The sequence below is a fragment of the Marmota monax genome, unplaced genomic scaffold (genome assembly GCF_021218885.2).
Source record: "Marmota monax isolate L192 unplaced genomic scaffold, Marmota_monax_Labrador192_F-V1.1 WCK01_AAM20220418_F8-fsc00017, whole genome shotgun sequence".
NCBI lineage: Eukaryota > Metazoa > Chordata > Mammalia > Rodentia > Sciuridae > Marmota > Marmota monax.
Window position 1 is genome coordinate 15141733 of NW_026695241.1, and position 15145 is coordinate 15156877.

General features: G+C 36.2%; 1 protein-coding gene across 4 annotated transcripts in view; it reads left to right on the forward strand.

Annotated features, from left to right (window-relative positions):
• The window catches only part of Cep128 (centrosomal protein 128), a 410851-nt gene extending 407713 nt beyond the window's left edge, over positions 1-3138 (forward strand). For all 4 annotated transcript variants that reach the window (XM_046440733.2, XM_046440735.2, XM_058577821.1 and 1 more), the window contains one exon: positions 2037-3138. In XM_046440733.2, the coding sequence (XP_046296689.1) occupies positions 2037-2164 (128 nt within the window). In that variant the 3' untranslated portion in view covers positions 2165-3138. The remainder of the gene's footprint in view (positions 1-2036) is intronic.
• The last annotated feature ends 12007 nt before the right edge of the window (positions 3139-15145 follow it).

Sequence of the window (15145 nt, forward strand, 5' to 3'; positions counted from 1 at the left end):
TAGTGTCTCCAAACCAAATTTTAAAATACATGTAAATTGCAAATTTTCTGTAAGTCTAAAAATATTTTTAAAACTAATATTTATTAAAATAAATAAGTAAACCCAAAAAGAAAGATCTGTGATTTTTCATAAGGCAAAAATGTTATCTAAGAGTTACTGATGTTACAAGTGGATCATACATTTTATTTTAACTTGATATTTTTTGAAAAGCAAATCAGTGAAAGTTGCTTTAAACAAAAATTTTACTTCCTTACCTCAGTTTATATTGCCATAAAAAGAAAAGTTAGCATTCTCAATTTGTGTTTTGAGGCGCCATTAATGGGAGTTTAAGTTTCTGGTCAAAAAACAATTTATCCACAGCAAGAAAAAAAAAATTATCCACTGCATAGGTCCAATGGCTATTTTCATTTCATTTTATAGTTCAAGGTCTACCTGGCTAACCATGAGTATATAATTCTTAAGTAATTTGCTCTCAAATTGACATTTATGTGGTAAATGCCAATGATTTATGGCAATAAAAATGGAGGTACTGCCATGTATGTATATGTCAAAATAGTTCTACTGTCATGTATATCTAAAAAGATCAAATTTTTTAAAAGATGGAGGTACTGATAAGGTAAGGAAATCTATGTTTCAGATAGTTTTCACTGACAAGTTAAGTGCCAGATATTTTTAAATAATTGAATTACGATTATTGTGATTTGACAGGGTACTTTCTCTAGGTTCCCTCTAGAAGCAACTAAAAAATTAGCCATAGACTCCTCTTAAAAATCCCTTAAGTATATTCACTTGATCAACCAATATATATTGAGCCTTGTACACAAGGCTCTGTGTTTGCTTCTGGAGGAGATAATAATGAACAAGACAGACAAGGTCACCTCATCTCATGGCGAAACAGGTAGTCAACTAATAAGCAAATAATTTAAAATGGTGGTCGTGCTGTAAAGGTAAAATGATGGAAGGTCCCTGGAACAGGACCACTACTTTTGATGGATGATCAGGGGGTGCCTCTCTGAGGAAGCTGCATTTGAGCTAAAACCTGAATGTCAAGAAGAACGAGCTAAGTTGATATTGGGTGGGAAAAGTCATTCTGATACGAGGAGTGGAAAGTTCAAAGACCCAGAGAGGAAAGGAATATGGTCTGCTAGAGAGATGGAGCAACCAGAGAGACTGAGAGGATGCAGCCCTAGTGAGATGTTTGAGTTTTTCAAGTTCACTGGAAGGTAAGAGGCAAGGGTGAAGAGGTTATGCAGGAGAATGGCATGACCTTGTTTACTTTTGGAAAAGAAAATTCTGATTGGGGTATGGAGAAAGGAGAGTAAAGAAGCAGGATTAAAAGAGGGAGAGAGAAAAACGGTGGCCTATGCTGAGATAATAATAATGGAGATGGGATAAAGCAGGACTTAGGTGAATTTGAGAGGTAGTACAAAATATCAGAATTTACTCTTAAATTGGATAGATAGATTAAGCAGAATAAAGGAAGAGAGGAACCAGCCTTTGAGAATTGGGTGGATGGGTGTATAGTTTTCTAAAGTGCAGGAAAGTAAGGGATGAACAGGCATTGAAAATAGAAATCAGGAGGAAAGATTTCAAATCAAAGCATTCAGAACTCAAAAGAGCAGTAAGAGGTAGCAGAAAAACAGTAAACCTAGATTCCAGATCTCCTAAGACAGAGCAGATAACAAAGAGGATTCTATGAAATAGGAAGCCCTTACAATTTTTCTCTTGAATTCAGTGTGTGTGTGTGTGTGTGTGTGTGTGTGTGTAAAGTCATTGTATTCTAACAGAGCACACATCTCCCACTCTCAGATACTCACAAATGAAAAACTGAAGTTTTTAAATCATGCAGATATGTGTTTTTGAAACATAATAACTGATTGTGTTAAAGGTCTATTATAGAATACAAAGTTTAATTACAGAAAACTAGATTGAATATCATGATTAATTAAGTACCTTCTAAAATCAAACTTTTAGAAAATCAGCCCTGGTTTTATATTCACACTGGTTTGTTTTTCTCTTTCCTTTAACCTTGCCAGCATTGACCAGAAGGACCGTCGCTCCAGATTCAGCTTCAGTGAAGGAAGATGCCGCAAGTTTACCAATGAATGGAACAAGTTCACAGTCCAAGAAGGAGGACTATGAGAATAAAAAAGGCAAAATGTAATTAGTAACTCCTTGGAGTGGTTTACAAATAATCGCAGATCTATCCTTCTGTCATTTGGCCCAGGTCGTCTAACAGACAGACCTGTGGCTTTGGCTCTTTGGTATTACCAGATATGGACTAAAATGATAACACAGATAGTCTTTGTGAATGATATCACTTTAATCAATTCAAATAATAGTAAATATTCCCAATGTGCAGCTAACTTACTGGCAACTTACACCAGCAGAAAAAGTGATATTTTTCTCTTCACATTTTCCTTTTTAACATGCTGTCAGTCACAATTTCCTCACCAAAATTTGGATTTATAATTGATACCTTTCAAAAATAACTGGCTACAAAAGAGGAAAATACATTTATTTTGAGGCAACAGTTGCCAGCACTTTAGATTCAGGGAGCATTTATATACAATTGATTTTTTTCTTAATGCTTTCTCCCTAATAAATTATCATGTGTTATAACATGTCATGGAGATAAGCATATATAATATTGGACAGTCCACTTTATAAAAGCTCAGGATTGTTATATCCATCATCTTAAAAGTCTACTACTACATATAATAGCAATGTAGAGTTTATAAATGATATCTGAATTCTAGAGCACTATAAAGAGTTCATAGCACAATTTATTTATTTGTCTTTTGTGGCCAAATATTCCACTGTGATCACTCCAGTCATATCCTGGACCATCTTTTGTTTTTACTATGATCAGAATCTCAACACCAAATTTCTGTGCCCATGAGGTTCATTCTGCAAGAGTTTTCATATAATTTGGTACTGTCTTATCTGCTTTTCACGTCCGCTTTTCTCAACATTGATGTGTTTACAAGAACTTATCCCCTTTACAAACTGATCTACCAGGAGAAAGATTTATATTTAAATGCTAAATACTGATAAATATCTAGGAACTGAATCCTAGTGGCTCATGGTGGAAAGATTCTGTACAGAGACAAGGACAATAAAGCAATTCCTTTGTAATGTGTGTTACATTTTTTTGTTTGTTAAAATATATTTGCTTACTAGACGTCTCACATTTCATAAAGCTTCTATTTCCACTCAGCATGTTTTCCTAACTTTCCATAACTGAGGGTGCAGAAATTAGCACTCCCTATCCCTGAACAGAAATGCAATTCTTATTATAGAAATGAAGATGTTGTATATCCAAAAATTAAATAACACAAACTTCATAGTCTCTGAGACTACAACATAAATTTATCATTTAATTGTTCTAAAACCCTCTTATTGAGTTCCTAATACATGTTAGTCATGCTAGAAGAAATACCAAAGCAGGTGTATGCATTCAGAAGCATGCTTGATATTATGAATTACATGTGTTTAGGCCAGCTGAAAAAAAAAATCAGACAACATGAAACAAGTTTGATTTTGTTTTATCTAACCTCAGAACTTAACAGGGTTGTTAATGTACATTTTGAGGTTTTTAACTCCAGTAGTTCTTTGAAAATCAGGTCACAGTCCTAGTATTCTATGTAACCTGTATCAGTCTAGGGTAATCTTTAGGGTATTGAGAAATTATCACAATTTCTCAACTGATGTTTTATGACTCCATAATAGTCTATTTCTTGGGCCTAAACGACTCATAGTGAAGAAAATAGGGAATAAAATTAACAAATTTTGTATGAATTTCAAGGATAAAGGTTAAACAGCTTTTCCCTCTATGTATTAGTAGGGGGACTTCATGCCACCCATTTGGTTAAAAGCAGCGAAAGGAATTGATCTGAACCATAATAGCGCACCTGTGGTCACTGAAGGGGAAAAACAAAGGCCCAGTTAGTTAGACCTGAAGTTTAAGGGAACTCAGATTATTTACGTGGAAAATCCTTGAAAACATATTAGCTGGTGATTTTATAACAGAATAGAGAAGATTCTTGTCTTTAAAACCCTTTTAAATCTGAAAAGCAAATAAAGCCATTATATCATGTTATTGAATGCCCCTGTGCTGCAGCTGGATGAATGAAGGTGTCTGATTTACAATGTGGATCACACAAGAACTTCAAAGGCAAAGTCAACTTTTTGTGAGCAACGATTTTGTCAAAATTCCTTGGCCCTGTTTACATGGAATTAAATCCAAGAACCTGTCTCCTCTGAGGATTTTTCCTATCTCTTGCAGTTACCGTAAGCTTGAGTTGGAAATCAAAAGGAATGCTAAGGAAACACTAAGAGCTCGATTTGTACATTTCAAAGCCAGCAACTGTTTTTCCTTTACTCACCCTTTGGCAGCATAGCCTCAATTACGTGTGATATCGGCCCCATTTGAGTTGTAGCTGGTCAGCCATATTGCTTGTAGCACTGGGGCATTGGAAGGGATAAACCTTATTCTGCAATGATCCTGGTCCAAGACTTAATTTGAAGATTGACCTTTTTGGTTTAATAATTTTGATTCTTCTGGCCGTCTTTCTCCCTAAACACACTAAACTTCCACTGAAGTTGCTGAAGGCCACAGAGGGGAAGAAACACAGCTGGGAGAAATCTGGCTTGATGTTTTTCCCATTGGCTAAGGTCATTATTATTTCCTTGACTAGTGTCTGACTTGAAGGTTGAAAACCAGTTGGTTATATAACATTTTATGCACTCAGTTTCCCAGAACCACCAACAAGGAGATAAAAATCTGTAGCTTGATAAAATGGTGTGCATGTAGCATTTAGATTTAAAGGTTACATGTATAAAAAGCATGTCTATTTACCTAAGAGAACAATTAAGTCTGTTTTTCTTTCATTTTTCTCATCACAACTATGGTAAATGCATTTTTTATTTTGAATCTTGGATTCAGTGGTATGCAGAATATATTTAGAGTCACAGTGATTGTTGTAGTTCCTTTATTTAATCTATATTGAATTTTTTAGATGAAAAATAACAGTATTTTAAATGGGACCAAATTCTCATATATAGCAACATGGCATGTTTATTTAGCAAGCTCTTTTTTTTTTAAGAAGGAATAAATATCTCAAATTGTTTTGCTCAGGATTTATGCTTATTATAAACACAGCTTCATGTCACACGGTAGCCAAGAATGTGAATGATCATTGAGTAAGTTATTCCTTTTCAAAGATTCTTATGCCCCCTCCCCAAACTGTTCCAGTATTTTCTCTCAATTTTAAACAAACAAAAAGGAAAATTCGGGATTTTCATGGCCTTCAAATGAGGAAGCAGTTCTCACGAAAGCATCTGGTTTTCTTGGATCCAAACTTAACCATTAACCTTAAGCTGGAAAGCAACTTGGAGAGTTTGTATATAAAGGCATTTCATGCACCAAAGTATGATATAAAAATAGTTACATCTTTCAACTTAAATTCTCAAATGTTTAGCAATAGGAACCTATCAACTTATCTCTATTTGAGAAAAGAAATCTAAAACATGAAAGCTTTCATTTAGTTTCATATCTGTACAAAATATAGCACATGTAATTTAAGGCTAGGAAAAATACTTAGACAATGAGAAGCAAAACTTTGGATTCCAAGTCCCAAATACATTTCAAAGAAGTTGCCCTTGCTCTTGATTAGTAGATTAGTAACAAAGTAAACCAATCTGCTCAGCTCTGGTGAAACCAGCCCAACCCTCACATCCTCACCTAATCTGCCCCATCTTCCCTTCTGTTCTGTCTACATGTGTCCACGTCCTACCTAAATCCAATTCTGACACAAGTCACTCTTAGTACTCTACCAAAGCAGCCTCTACCATTGCCCTCTGAAGTCTAGTAACTGTCCACTCCACACTGAAGGGACAGAATATCTGAGGCTAATAGCATCTGCATTTCCTTAAAGAAATTACCGATTTTTATGTCCCATATCTTTGGCTACTCTTGTGTTTGAAACCCTAGGAATACATCTGTGGCAAGATATCTTTCCTTCCTTAGCACAGCTTGAATCTGACTTCCTTGCAAAGTCCTTTGAAAATTATGAACACAAATTTTCCTATCTTTCTCTGTAGTAATATACTGGGTTTCTAAACATGGCAACATGTTCTCTTTGGGGAAGATAGTGAAAGCCATATACAGTCTGATGATTCCATATTTCATCATGTACAATCTATGTATCTGAAGTGGGAACATGAAGAACATGGATGCTACTATAGTCAAAATAGAGCCATGAAACATTTATCACGTATACACCCAAAAGGAACTTACTGGGTTTTAAAAGATTGAAGTTGCACAATTGCCATTTCCTAGAATGGATGTTCTGTTTTCCTCAAACTGGCAGATGCTAGACGTCTGCTGTCTGCTGTCTGTCATCTTTCCCTATATCTCCATGTCATCACACCTCTCATTTTTTATTTTTTCAGTAAAGCATTTTGACTGGCATTATTTAAATAAAAACAAAAATTACAGTTTATCCTTAGAGCTCCATGCCATCTTAGCTGTGCATTTCACTGATAATAAACTATCAGAATACTGGCATAAAGCAGTTTTGATTTTTTTCAGTGGATTCTCAACTATCAACAGTTCAAATGTTACAATTTAAAAATAAGAAAATATTCTGCAGGAAAGTAGGATAATATTATGTGTCCCTTAGTCACTAATTAATGGTCTCCTTTAAGTCCTGATGAATATTTTTAAATTATACTTGCTTAAAAGGTGGGCTCTAATTTTTATAGTATTAGGTTTTCCATTAAATTATAGCCTCCTTTTGTTTTTTCTTACAAATTTTTCACTTGAGTCAGGTGTACTTGTGAGTCATTTGAAGCCACATAGAGTCAAATGGCTTTTAAAAGCCCCAGCCACTTAGCCAGCAATGTGAAAACTTATAACTTCAAGACAGTGTGGCTCTCTTTGTCCTTGGAATACTGTATTTCTGCTGGAAACATTTCCTCCCGCCCAGTATCTCTCAGTTTCCTTCCCTAGTAGCCAGTCTTCTATTCCAAGAATTTTGGAAGCAGCTTTACATCTTTTAGGGCTGTGAACTACAGTCATGCTCCTTTGTCCTGTCATGACTTCAAGACAAGAGGACAATGGCAACCATAAAGAGTTAGTGAGGTTGAAATGTGAAACACTAATGTTATTTTTCTCAAGATGTGGGATGCTCTGTTAACCAGGTGTGAAAGCTTCTCAGTAAAACAAGATCATTATTCATCATTGTATGATGATAATACACAGCTTTTTTTTGGTGGGGGGGTACCAGGGATTGAACCCAGAGATGCTTAACCAGTGAGCCACATCCCAGCCCTTTTATTTATTAATTTAAACAAGGTGTTGCTAAGTTGCTTAGGACCTCACTAAGTTGCTAAGGCTGGCTTTTGAACTTGTGTTCCTCCTTCCTCAGCCTCCTGAGTCACTATGATTACAGGGGAGCGTCAATGCTCCCAGCAATTTTTAATATGGTATTTATATATACTTCATATACCAGTCAATGTATTTATGTTACCTTCTTTACCTTATATCCAAAGGAACAGTTCCCAAAACGTGTGAACAGTTGCACATAGGATTTTAAATCTACATTTTTAAAATCATTCTCTCTACAAGCTTTTTTTTTTTCTCCCTTGCAGCCAGCTATTATCAGATCATCCTGCATAACTCATTCAGTATTATCCCTAGGGTAGTGGTAATGCTAGTTTAGATTTTGTTTGTCTATTGTTGCTGAGCACTTAGCTGGATAAGGGAATGAAAAATGGCAGAACTTCTGTAAAATGATATGAACACAGGAAGCTGGGTCGCCTTCAACAATACACATTTTAAACTGTTTACTGGAAAGAAAAGAAAATTGCAGTAGCATTCCATTCTTTATCTGAGGCAGGGGTCCTGGAAAGGTAGCATGGTGAAAAGCCCTGTTGAACTTGATGTGCACTATAAAGCCATATTTCTGATAAAAGTTGCACTGATCCTTAACATTCTTTCTAGAGTTCTTGCCATGAGTTTGGATCTGGATGTAAAGTGGCCTCCTTTCAAATAATTTTTCTTCTGGGTGCCCTGTGCTTGTCTGTCATTTGGATTTTTATTTTATTTATGCTATCATTAATCCCACTCTGAGTGAAGATACAAGGCTTGATTTATGACTTAGCATTTTAAAAACTTCCCATGATAATGAACTTCAAGTAGTCCTGGTAGCAAACCTTCCAACACGGTGGCTTTGGGAAGGTGGGTGTTAAAAGAAATTTGGAGAAATCTAGGGATTTTTGCCCTTTTTTTTTCCCTGGGCTAAGTAAAATAGATGCATCAGTTCTAACGAGGCACTTCCTGCCCAGTCACTGGCAGAGTAGCCTCCTCCCAACAGCTGCAGGCTTGAGAGACCTCATGCTGCTGGCCAAGGTTCATTCTGTGCTTTTACTGAGACCACAGCCAATAAAGCCAGTGTGTACCGTGGAAAGAGTTTCCCATTTTTTCCATTGGAGAAGTCTTTTGTGAGGTTGGTTTGACTGTTCCAGATGAACAGTGGTGTTCATTGCTCATTTTTAAATTTTAACTGCATGTAAACCTACTGATTAGATTCCACTGAGGGCAGATCATAGTTTTGTGAGGAAGATATGTATCCTTTTGTGTGCTATCCCTTAAAACATTGGTTCTCAAAATGTGGTCTCAAACCCAGCAGCAGTGGAAGCACCTGGGAACCTGTTAGAGCTACATATTCCCTGGCCATCCCCAGACCCTCTCACTCCATCCTTTATCTGAGGCAGGATCCTGAATGTAGCACTGTGGCAAGTCCTGTTGAACTTGCTGTGCACTGTGAAGTCATATTTCTGGTGAAAGTTGATTCTAGCTCTGGGATTTGGAGCCAGAAATCTGTGGGGTAACAGATCCTCCAGGTGATTCTGATGCCTGCTTAAGTTCAGGAACTGGGCATTAACCTTTTACTTCCATTTGACTGTTGACTTCTCTGAGTTTATTAAATACCCCAAAACAGAGCAGATCAAAATGGCTTCTTTTCCAGGTGGTGTACAAGAGTACCATTTAAAAATTTTTTTCTCAATATTGCATTTTCCCCCAGGCAGTCAAATGCAGTTGGCAGTCCTGAGATTTACTCCAGTGAGGGACTTAAAGCAGCTTCTTTGGAAGCTGATTTACAGAGATCACTTCTCTACCTGCTGCTCCTGACAGATTTTTATTAATCAAGACTCTGTCCATTCATTAGGATTATCATTGGGGCAACCTATTAAATCAGGACCTGTGGTATAGCTCTTCCTTCTAGTTTGAAGGGCAGAAGCAGTATCTGATTAAGAATGTATCTATTAGGGCTAAGTTGTAATCCTGTTTTCTCTCACTCCCAGGGAGCAACCTGATTGGGTATATTTGTTCCGTATTATCATTCATTGTACATGCGTTTCATTTTTCCCTCTCTATACCAGTGGCTCACAGTCATCTAGTAACATTCAGAGTTAACATTCCAATACTTTGTCATGTTAAGAAACATTTTGGTTTGATGGCTTCTAGACAGTTATGTCTCATACAACTATTTCTCACTGTCTCTACTGTCAGGAATTTATTATATCTTTTCCTCTCTTTGTCCCTACAAGATTGATAAGCAATAGCCTTATATAATTTGTCCTAGGTTTTGTCTTACATGTTGTACTACCTTTTAAATATTACTGATAACCTGAAATATTGGTTTGAAGTTAGGTTGCTTCCTTCTGCCCTTATTGCTTAGAAATGGGCTAAATGAAATCTATACAGAACTCCCCAATTCTAAAATAACAAAATCTTTACAAGAACTTTTCTCAGTTTCTGGCAATTGGTTTAAATACTTCACTGTGTATACATAAGAGAAAAAAAATTCTGGACGAATGCTTATTTATTGAGTAACTACAATGTGATAAGTCCCATTCAGAATCTCTGCTAAGGACCTTCTACCCTTCTAGCCAATTGCAACAATAAAAGTACTAAAATGTACAAGTCTTGCATAAACAACAAAACCAAATAAATTAAGCAAAGAGTATAACCCCTCAAAGTACATTTAACTTCTCAAAGACATTTGTCTCCAATTATTTTATGGTTTGGAATTTGTACCAAGTGGTTATGTAGAGCATTTCTTCTTAAAACAGCCTACATGAACATACAAATGCATTTTATTACACTTGCAACTATCTGCTCTGGAAAATCTTTCCATTTTTGAATAGGGAGTTATGCCAACATTTGCATACATACATTTGTGAATTTCCTTAGCATTAAAGGCCTTCTACCCAACAAACCTTTATTTCCACTAATTCAATTCACTATTTCAACTCATTTTAATTCATCTAATGAAAAACCTAATGTGTGCTAAATCTTGTTTAATTGACTAAAACAATCTTTGATGTATATTGCCAGTCTTAACCTAAATTTTTAAAAATTTAAACATTTCTTCATTTGATGCATTGATTCAGTTGATTAGCTGAACATATATATTTGAATATGCATATACTTTGTAATTCTTTGATACCAATTATAATAGTCATACAGTAAGTTTGAATAATTTGAAATTGATACTAGACTTGAATATGCTAAACTTTCATTACCCCTGAACATTTCACTGTTTATTGCTCTTCTCAGAAAAAGAAATGAAATTTAACTTTTTTAAAAAATAAGCATCTAAAAATTGTATGTTTTTAGGTAACAGCAAATAATACAGTAAGAAAGCCAAGACTTTACTTTGTCCTTGATCCATTTTTGAGGGAAAACACAAAAGGAGAAGGATAGTTCAGATATGGCGATACAACACCAAGATGATCCTTCTGGTTTTAGTGTTTTTGCTTTTGGGTTTTGGGGAAAACCTGCATTTTGAGCGGGAAAATCTACATTTTCCAAAAACAAAGATGTGTGTGTGTGTAAGAATTTATTATTTGTTGGGTACTAGATGAGGATTAGATTAAAATTCTCCAAACCATAATTGAAGATGGGCCGAGCTTCTCTTAGACAGATCTCATGTGAGAACTATCTAGTTCTGGAGTCACTGGGATCCAGATGTCCAACTGAACAGCTGCCATCTGTCTGCTGTTACCTCAAGATCACTGCTTTGAGTTGTGGGTCATGTGCTATGCTTTTCTTATACTGACGCCCACGATTGAGGTCAGATGTTCTCTACTCTTAATTTTGCCCCCTGGGACTCTTTATGTTGCTCAGCAGGATATACAATCACAGACATGGTACCACAGAGCAGCTGTAAGAGAACTTTCCCATGCATGTTCATGCTAGTATGTCCAAGCTAAGTGTTCATAACCTTAACTATTTAGTATTTATTGCTCTTTTCAGTGATTACAAGTGAAGTGAAAACAGAATAGGCATCAAAATGGACAATAAGTTAAAACTTCTGGGGTCAGTAGCCCGATGTATTAAAAGCCTGGTGTATAAGGTGTATGCATGCACAGACAATACACTTTTGAGACCTACAAGATTTTCTAATGTGGTAACTAATGCTTATAAAAGTGGTATCAAAGAAATCCATTTTCTCTCTGGTACTGAGATCCACATCATACTTTTACACAAATGTCTGGTTGACTTAACAAAAAGCAACATTGTCTTTTACCAAAATAATAATTACTCACCTTTTGCTGATAGCAATATGAGAGCTAATTTTCGTTTTCCAGAACTCAGATGAAGAGCAATCCAAGTAGGTCTTAGGAAAGTCAGACTGAAGTAACTCATCACCATTTAATATTTCCAACGCATTTTATAACTATTAGGCAGAGGTCTAGCATATAGAAAAAGGTATTATAATAAGAAACTTGATTCAGTGTTTGTTATTTTGTTGTTATCATAGATTACACTTCTTAACTTTTTTAGTCAGTATTGTATCCAGAATCAGAATCTGACAGCTACATAGAGATTTTCCAAATGCACCCAGAAAACAGTTTATTTGGTACATTACATATAGATGTTATAAATATGATTACTGTATTTCTAAATTACAAAATGCTTCATTCAATAGTAAGTTCTTTGAAGACAAGCATTACATGTTGCCTAGTACAGTGGTTGGCATATTGAGAGTGTTCAAAACACATTTTCTAACTAACTACACCTATACTCTTAACCATCTTTCCCTAAGACAGTGAGCAAAGGGTGTTTATTAACTGGTCCTGAGAGCCAAATCTGGAAAGTCTTTCAGCATACAACAGAACCAGTGGCCTGATTGTATCCATTTAAATTCAAATCACACTGTTGTTCTTGGAACTTCTGCTTGAGGGTTTATTTAAATCTTGCCATCAGTGCCATGAATGGAATGAAAACCACACCAATCATAATATCCCTAGATCACCAATATTATTAGCTAATTTACTAAGCATGAAATGTGCTGATTTCCCCATAATGGAGATCAGTAAAGCATTTGTGTTCTCATCACATGCACTGTTTCCTTTGTGTTTGTGCAAGTGTACAATAGAAGGTCTAAGTGTGCATTGGCCATCGTATTTATGGACTTTTGTACAGATTCCTGGCATTACCACATCTTCACTAGAACTGCCCACTGGATAGTTAACATAGAACAAAGTCCTTGAGTCTATACTTTTGGTCCCTTAAATTCCACATTGGTTTTGTAGTATGGATTTTTTAGGGAGAGTGGAGAGATTCATTACGATGAACTAACATTGCTCCAATATTGTTGACTATTTAATGTCATCTTCAGGAAGTTGTGTTTCATCCCTTATATGATATGGCAAGTAAGTCTTTGCTGCACCTTGTAGACTGGCTAGCATCCAGCTAATCTGTATCTGATTGAGGTTTGATTGCCTATTTGTTCTACCAATGTTCCTTTATTCCAAAGCATTTGGCTGGGGAAACATAGCTCATTATGCCAGTTTCTTATCATTTAGCAATTTATTTGTTTACTTGAGCCAAGTGTCCACTATAAAAATCACTTAGAATTATGTACTTTCCTCTTTGTCTTTACCTTTAGTGCTTCCAATCTTTACACATTTTATTGTATTCCACAACATCTCTACCAAGTGATGTCTGGCACATTTTGAAGTCCAGGCCATGAAGTTTGAGCTTCCCAAGGTTTGGCTTATTTCAGCTGTTTTGTTGTGTTTGTGAGGAGCCAGTTGCTGAGGAGTGGGCAACGTGCTTTTCACCTATCTTTGTAACTCACATTAACAAAGCTATGTAGGCCCTGGTGGTATGGTTATATATGAGACTATTTTTGTTGTTGTTGTTGTCAGCCTGATAAAAGATGACACTGTTGATTTTAAGAAATGCTGTCTTTGGACTTCACATTAGTGATGATTTCATAACTAAGAAAGTGCATACTCTACTGCATGGAGCTGACAAGATAATCATTGGAATAATAGTCATTTACTTCTTCTACCTCCATAGAAGGACATCACTTGTGGCTGACAAGCCCCAGTGACTGTTCTCCTGATATCATTTAATATACTTAACATAGGAAAGGGGACCACCCATCTATCAGGGACACCAAAAGCCCAACACTGTAATGAGTAAAATGTGTAAGGAAAGTCACATTCCGCTTTATGATTGTTTGGGTGCTAGTTACTATTTTGTGAATAAATGCAATCCAACAGGAAAAAAGTTTAAGATCTTTTTATCACCTTAAAAAAATGGGATAGAGAACAGCACCTTTCCTTTTAAAGGCTGTTCTCCCACTAAGACTATATTAACTCTTTTATTTTCATTTGATAAGATACAACAATAACAGAATTTTTATTAGGTTTTAAAGAAAGAAGCTCCTAGATATACACTCTACCAGCCTCTGCCACGACAGAATATGCATATTTATTTTGTCCTTAATAAGAATTACCCTGCTATGACTTAGATATGAGGTGTCCCATAAAGCTCATGTGTGAGACAATGCAAGGAAGCTGAGATGTGAAAGGATTCGGTTATGAGAGCTTTAATCTAAACAGTGCATTAATCCTCTGATATGAATTAATACTGCAAGCAGGTAGAGTGTGGCTAGTGTAGGTGGGTCATTTGGACATATATTTTTGTACCTGGATTTTTTTTCTCTCTCTCTGCTTCCTGGTGGCCATGTCCTGAGCTACTTTCCTCTACCACACTTCTGCCATGATGTTCTGCTATCTTTGGTCCACAGCAATGCGGTTGGCAATCTAACGACTGAGACCTCTGAAACCATGAAGCTCAAACTTTTTCTCCTCTAAAATTGTTCTTGTCAAGCTGGGCATGGTGACACACACACATAATCCCAGCAGCTCCGGAGACTGAGGCAGGAGAATCACGAGTTCAAAGCCAGCCTCAGCAACTGTGAGGTGCTAAGCAACTCAGTGAGACCCTATCTCTAAATAAAATACAAAATAGTGTTGGGATGTGGCTCAGTGGTTGAGAGCCCCTGAGTTCAATCCCTGGTACCATAAATAAATGAATGAGTGAATGAATGAATGAAGAATGAATGAATGAATGAATGAATAAAATAGTTTTCATCAGGTCTTTTGATCACAACAATGAAAAAACTGACTTAAACTATCCTCATACTCTTTCTAAGCTAAAGTGGGAATTAGGGTCTTTGAAACAAACTCGAGTCTCCAGTCATCTAGGTGGGTGATTCAAAACCATGTATCGCAGTAACTTGCAGGCTATAAGAGGACTAGTGTTGGGTTCTGAGAGTCTTGGTTGGTTCTGCCACTGTTTGCTTATATGCCACAGTGAGCTTGTCACTTCCCCTTTCATGTCTCTCAACTGTTAACTGAGAAAGTTGAAGTAAATAGCCTCTGGGGCACGTCCCATCAATGATAGTTGGTGAGTCTACTGTTGAAGTATCCAACAACAGCACTCTTCACTAGATTAAAAATATGGGGTTTGAATCAGTACTTCAAAGCCAATGCCAAGAGAAACTAAATCATCTTTGAATTATAAACCTTGTTTTTCAATGGTCTATTCAATAATGACCTTTTTGTAAAATCATTTTGTGTGCATAATCTACCTTCCTCCAGCTTCTTACATATTATATTTTGCATCAAAATAGTGTAGGATGAGACTCCAACCTCCATCATTAACATAATAGCTGTGTGATTTGGGGTAATTTACTTAACACTTCTAAGCCTCATTTTTTCTTACTTCTGTAATGGACCTAATTGTATGTACCTTCAAAGAGTTTTAGCA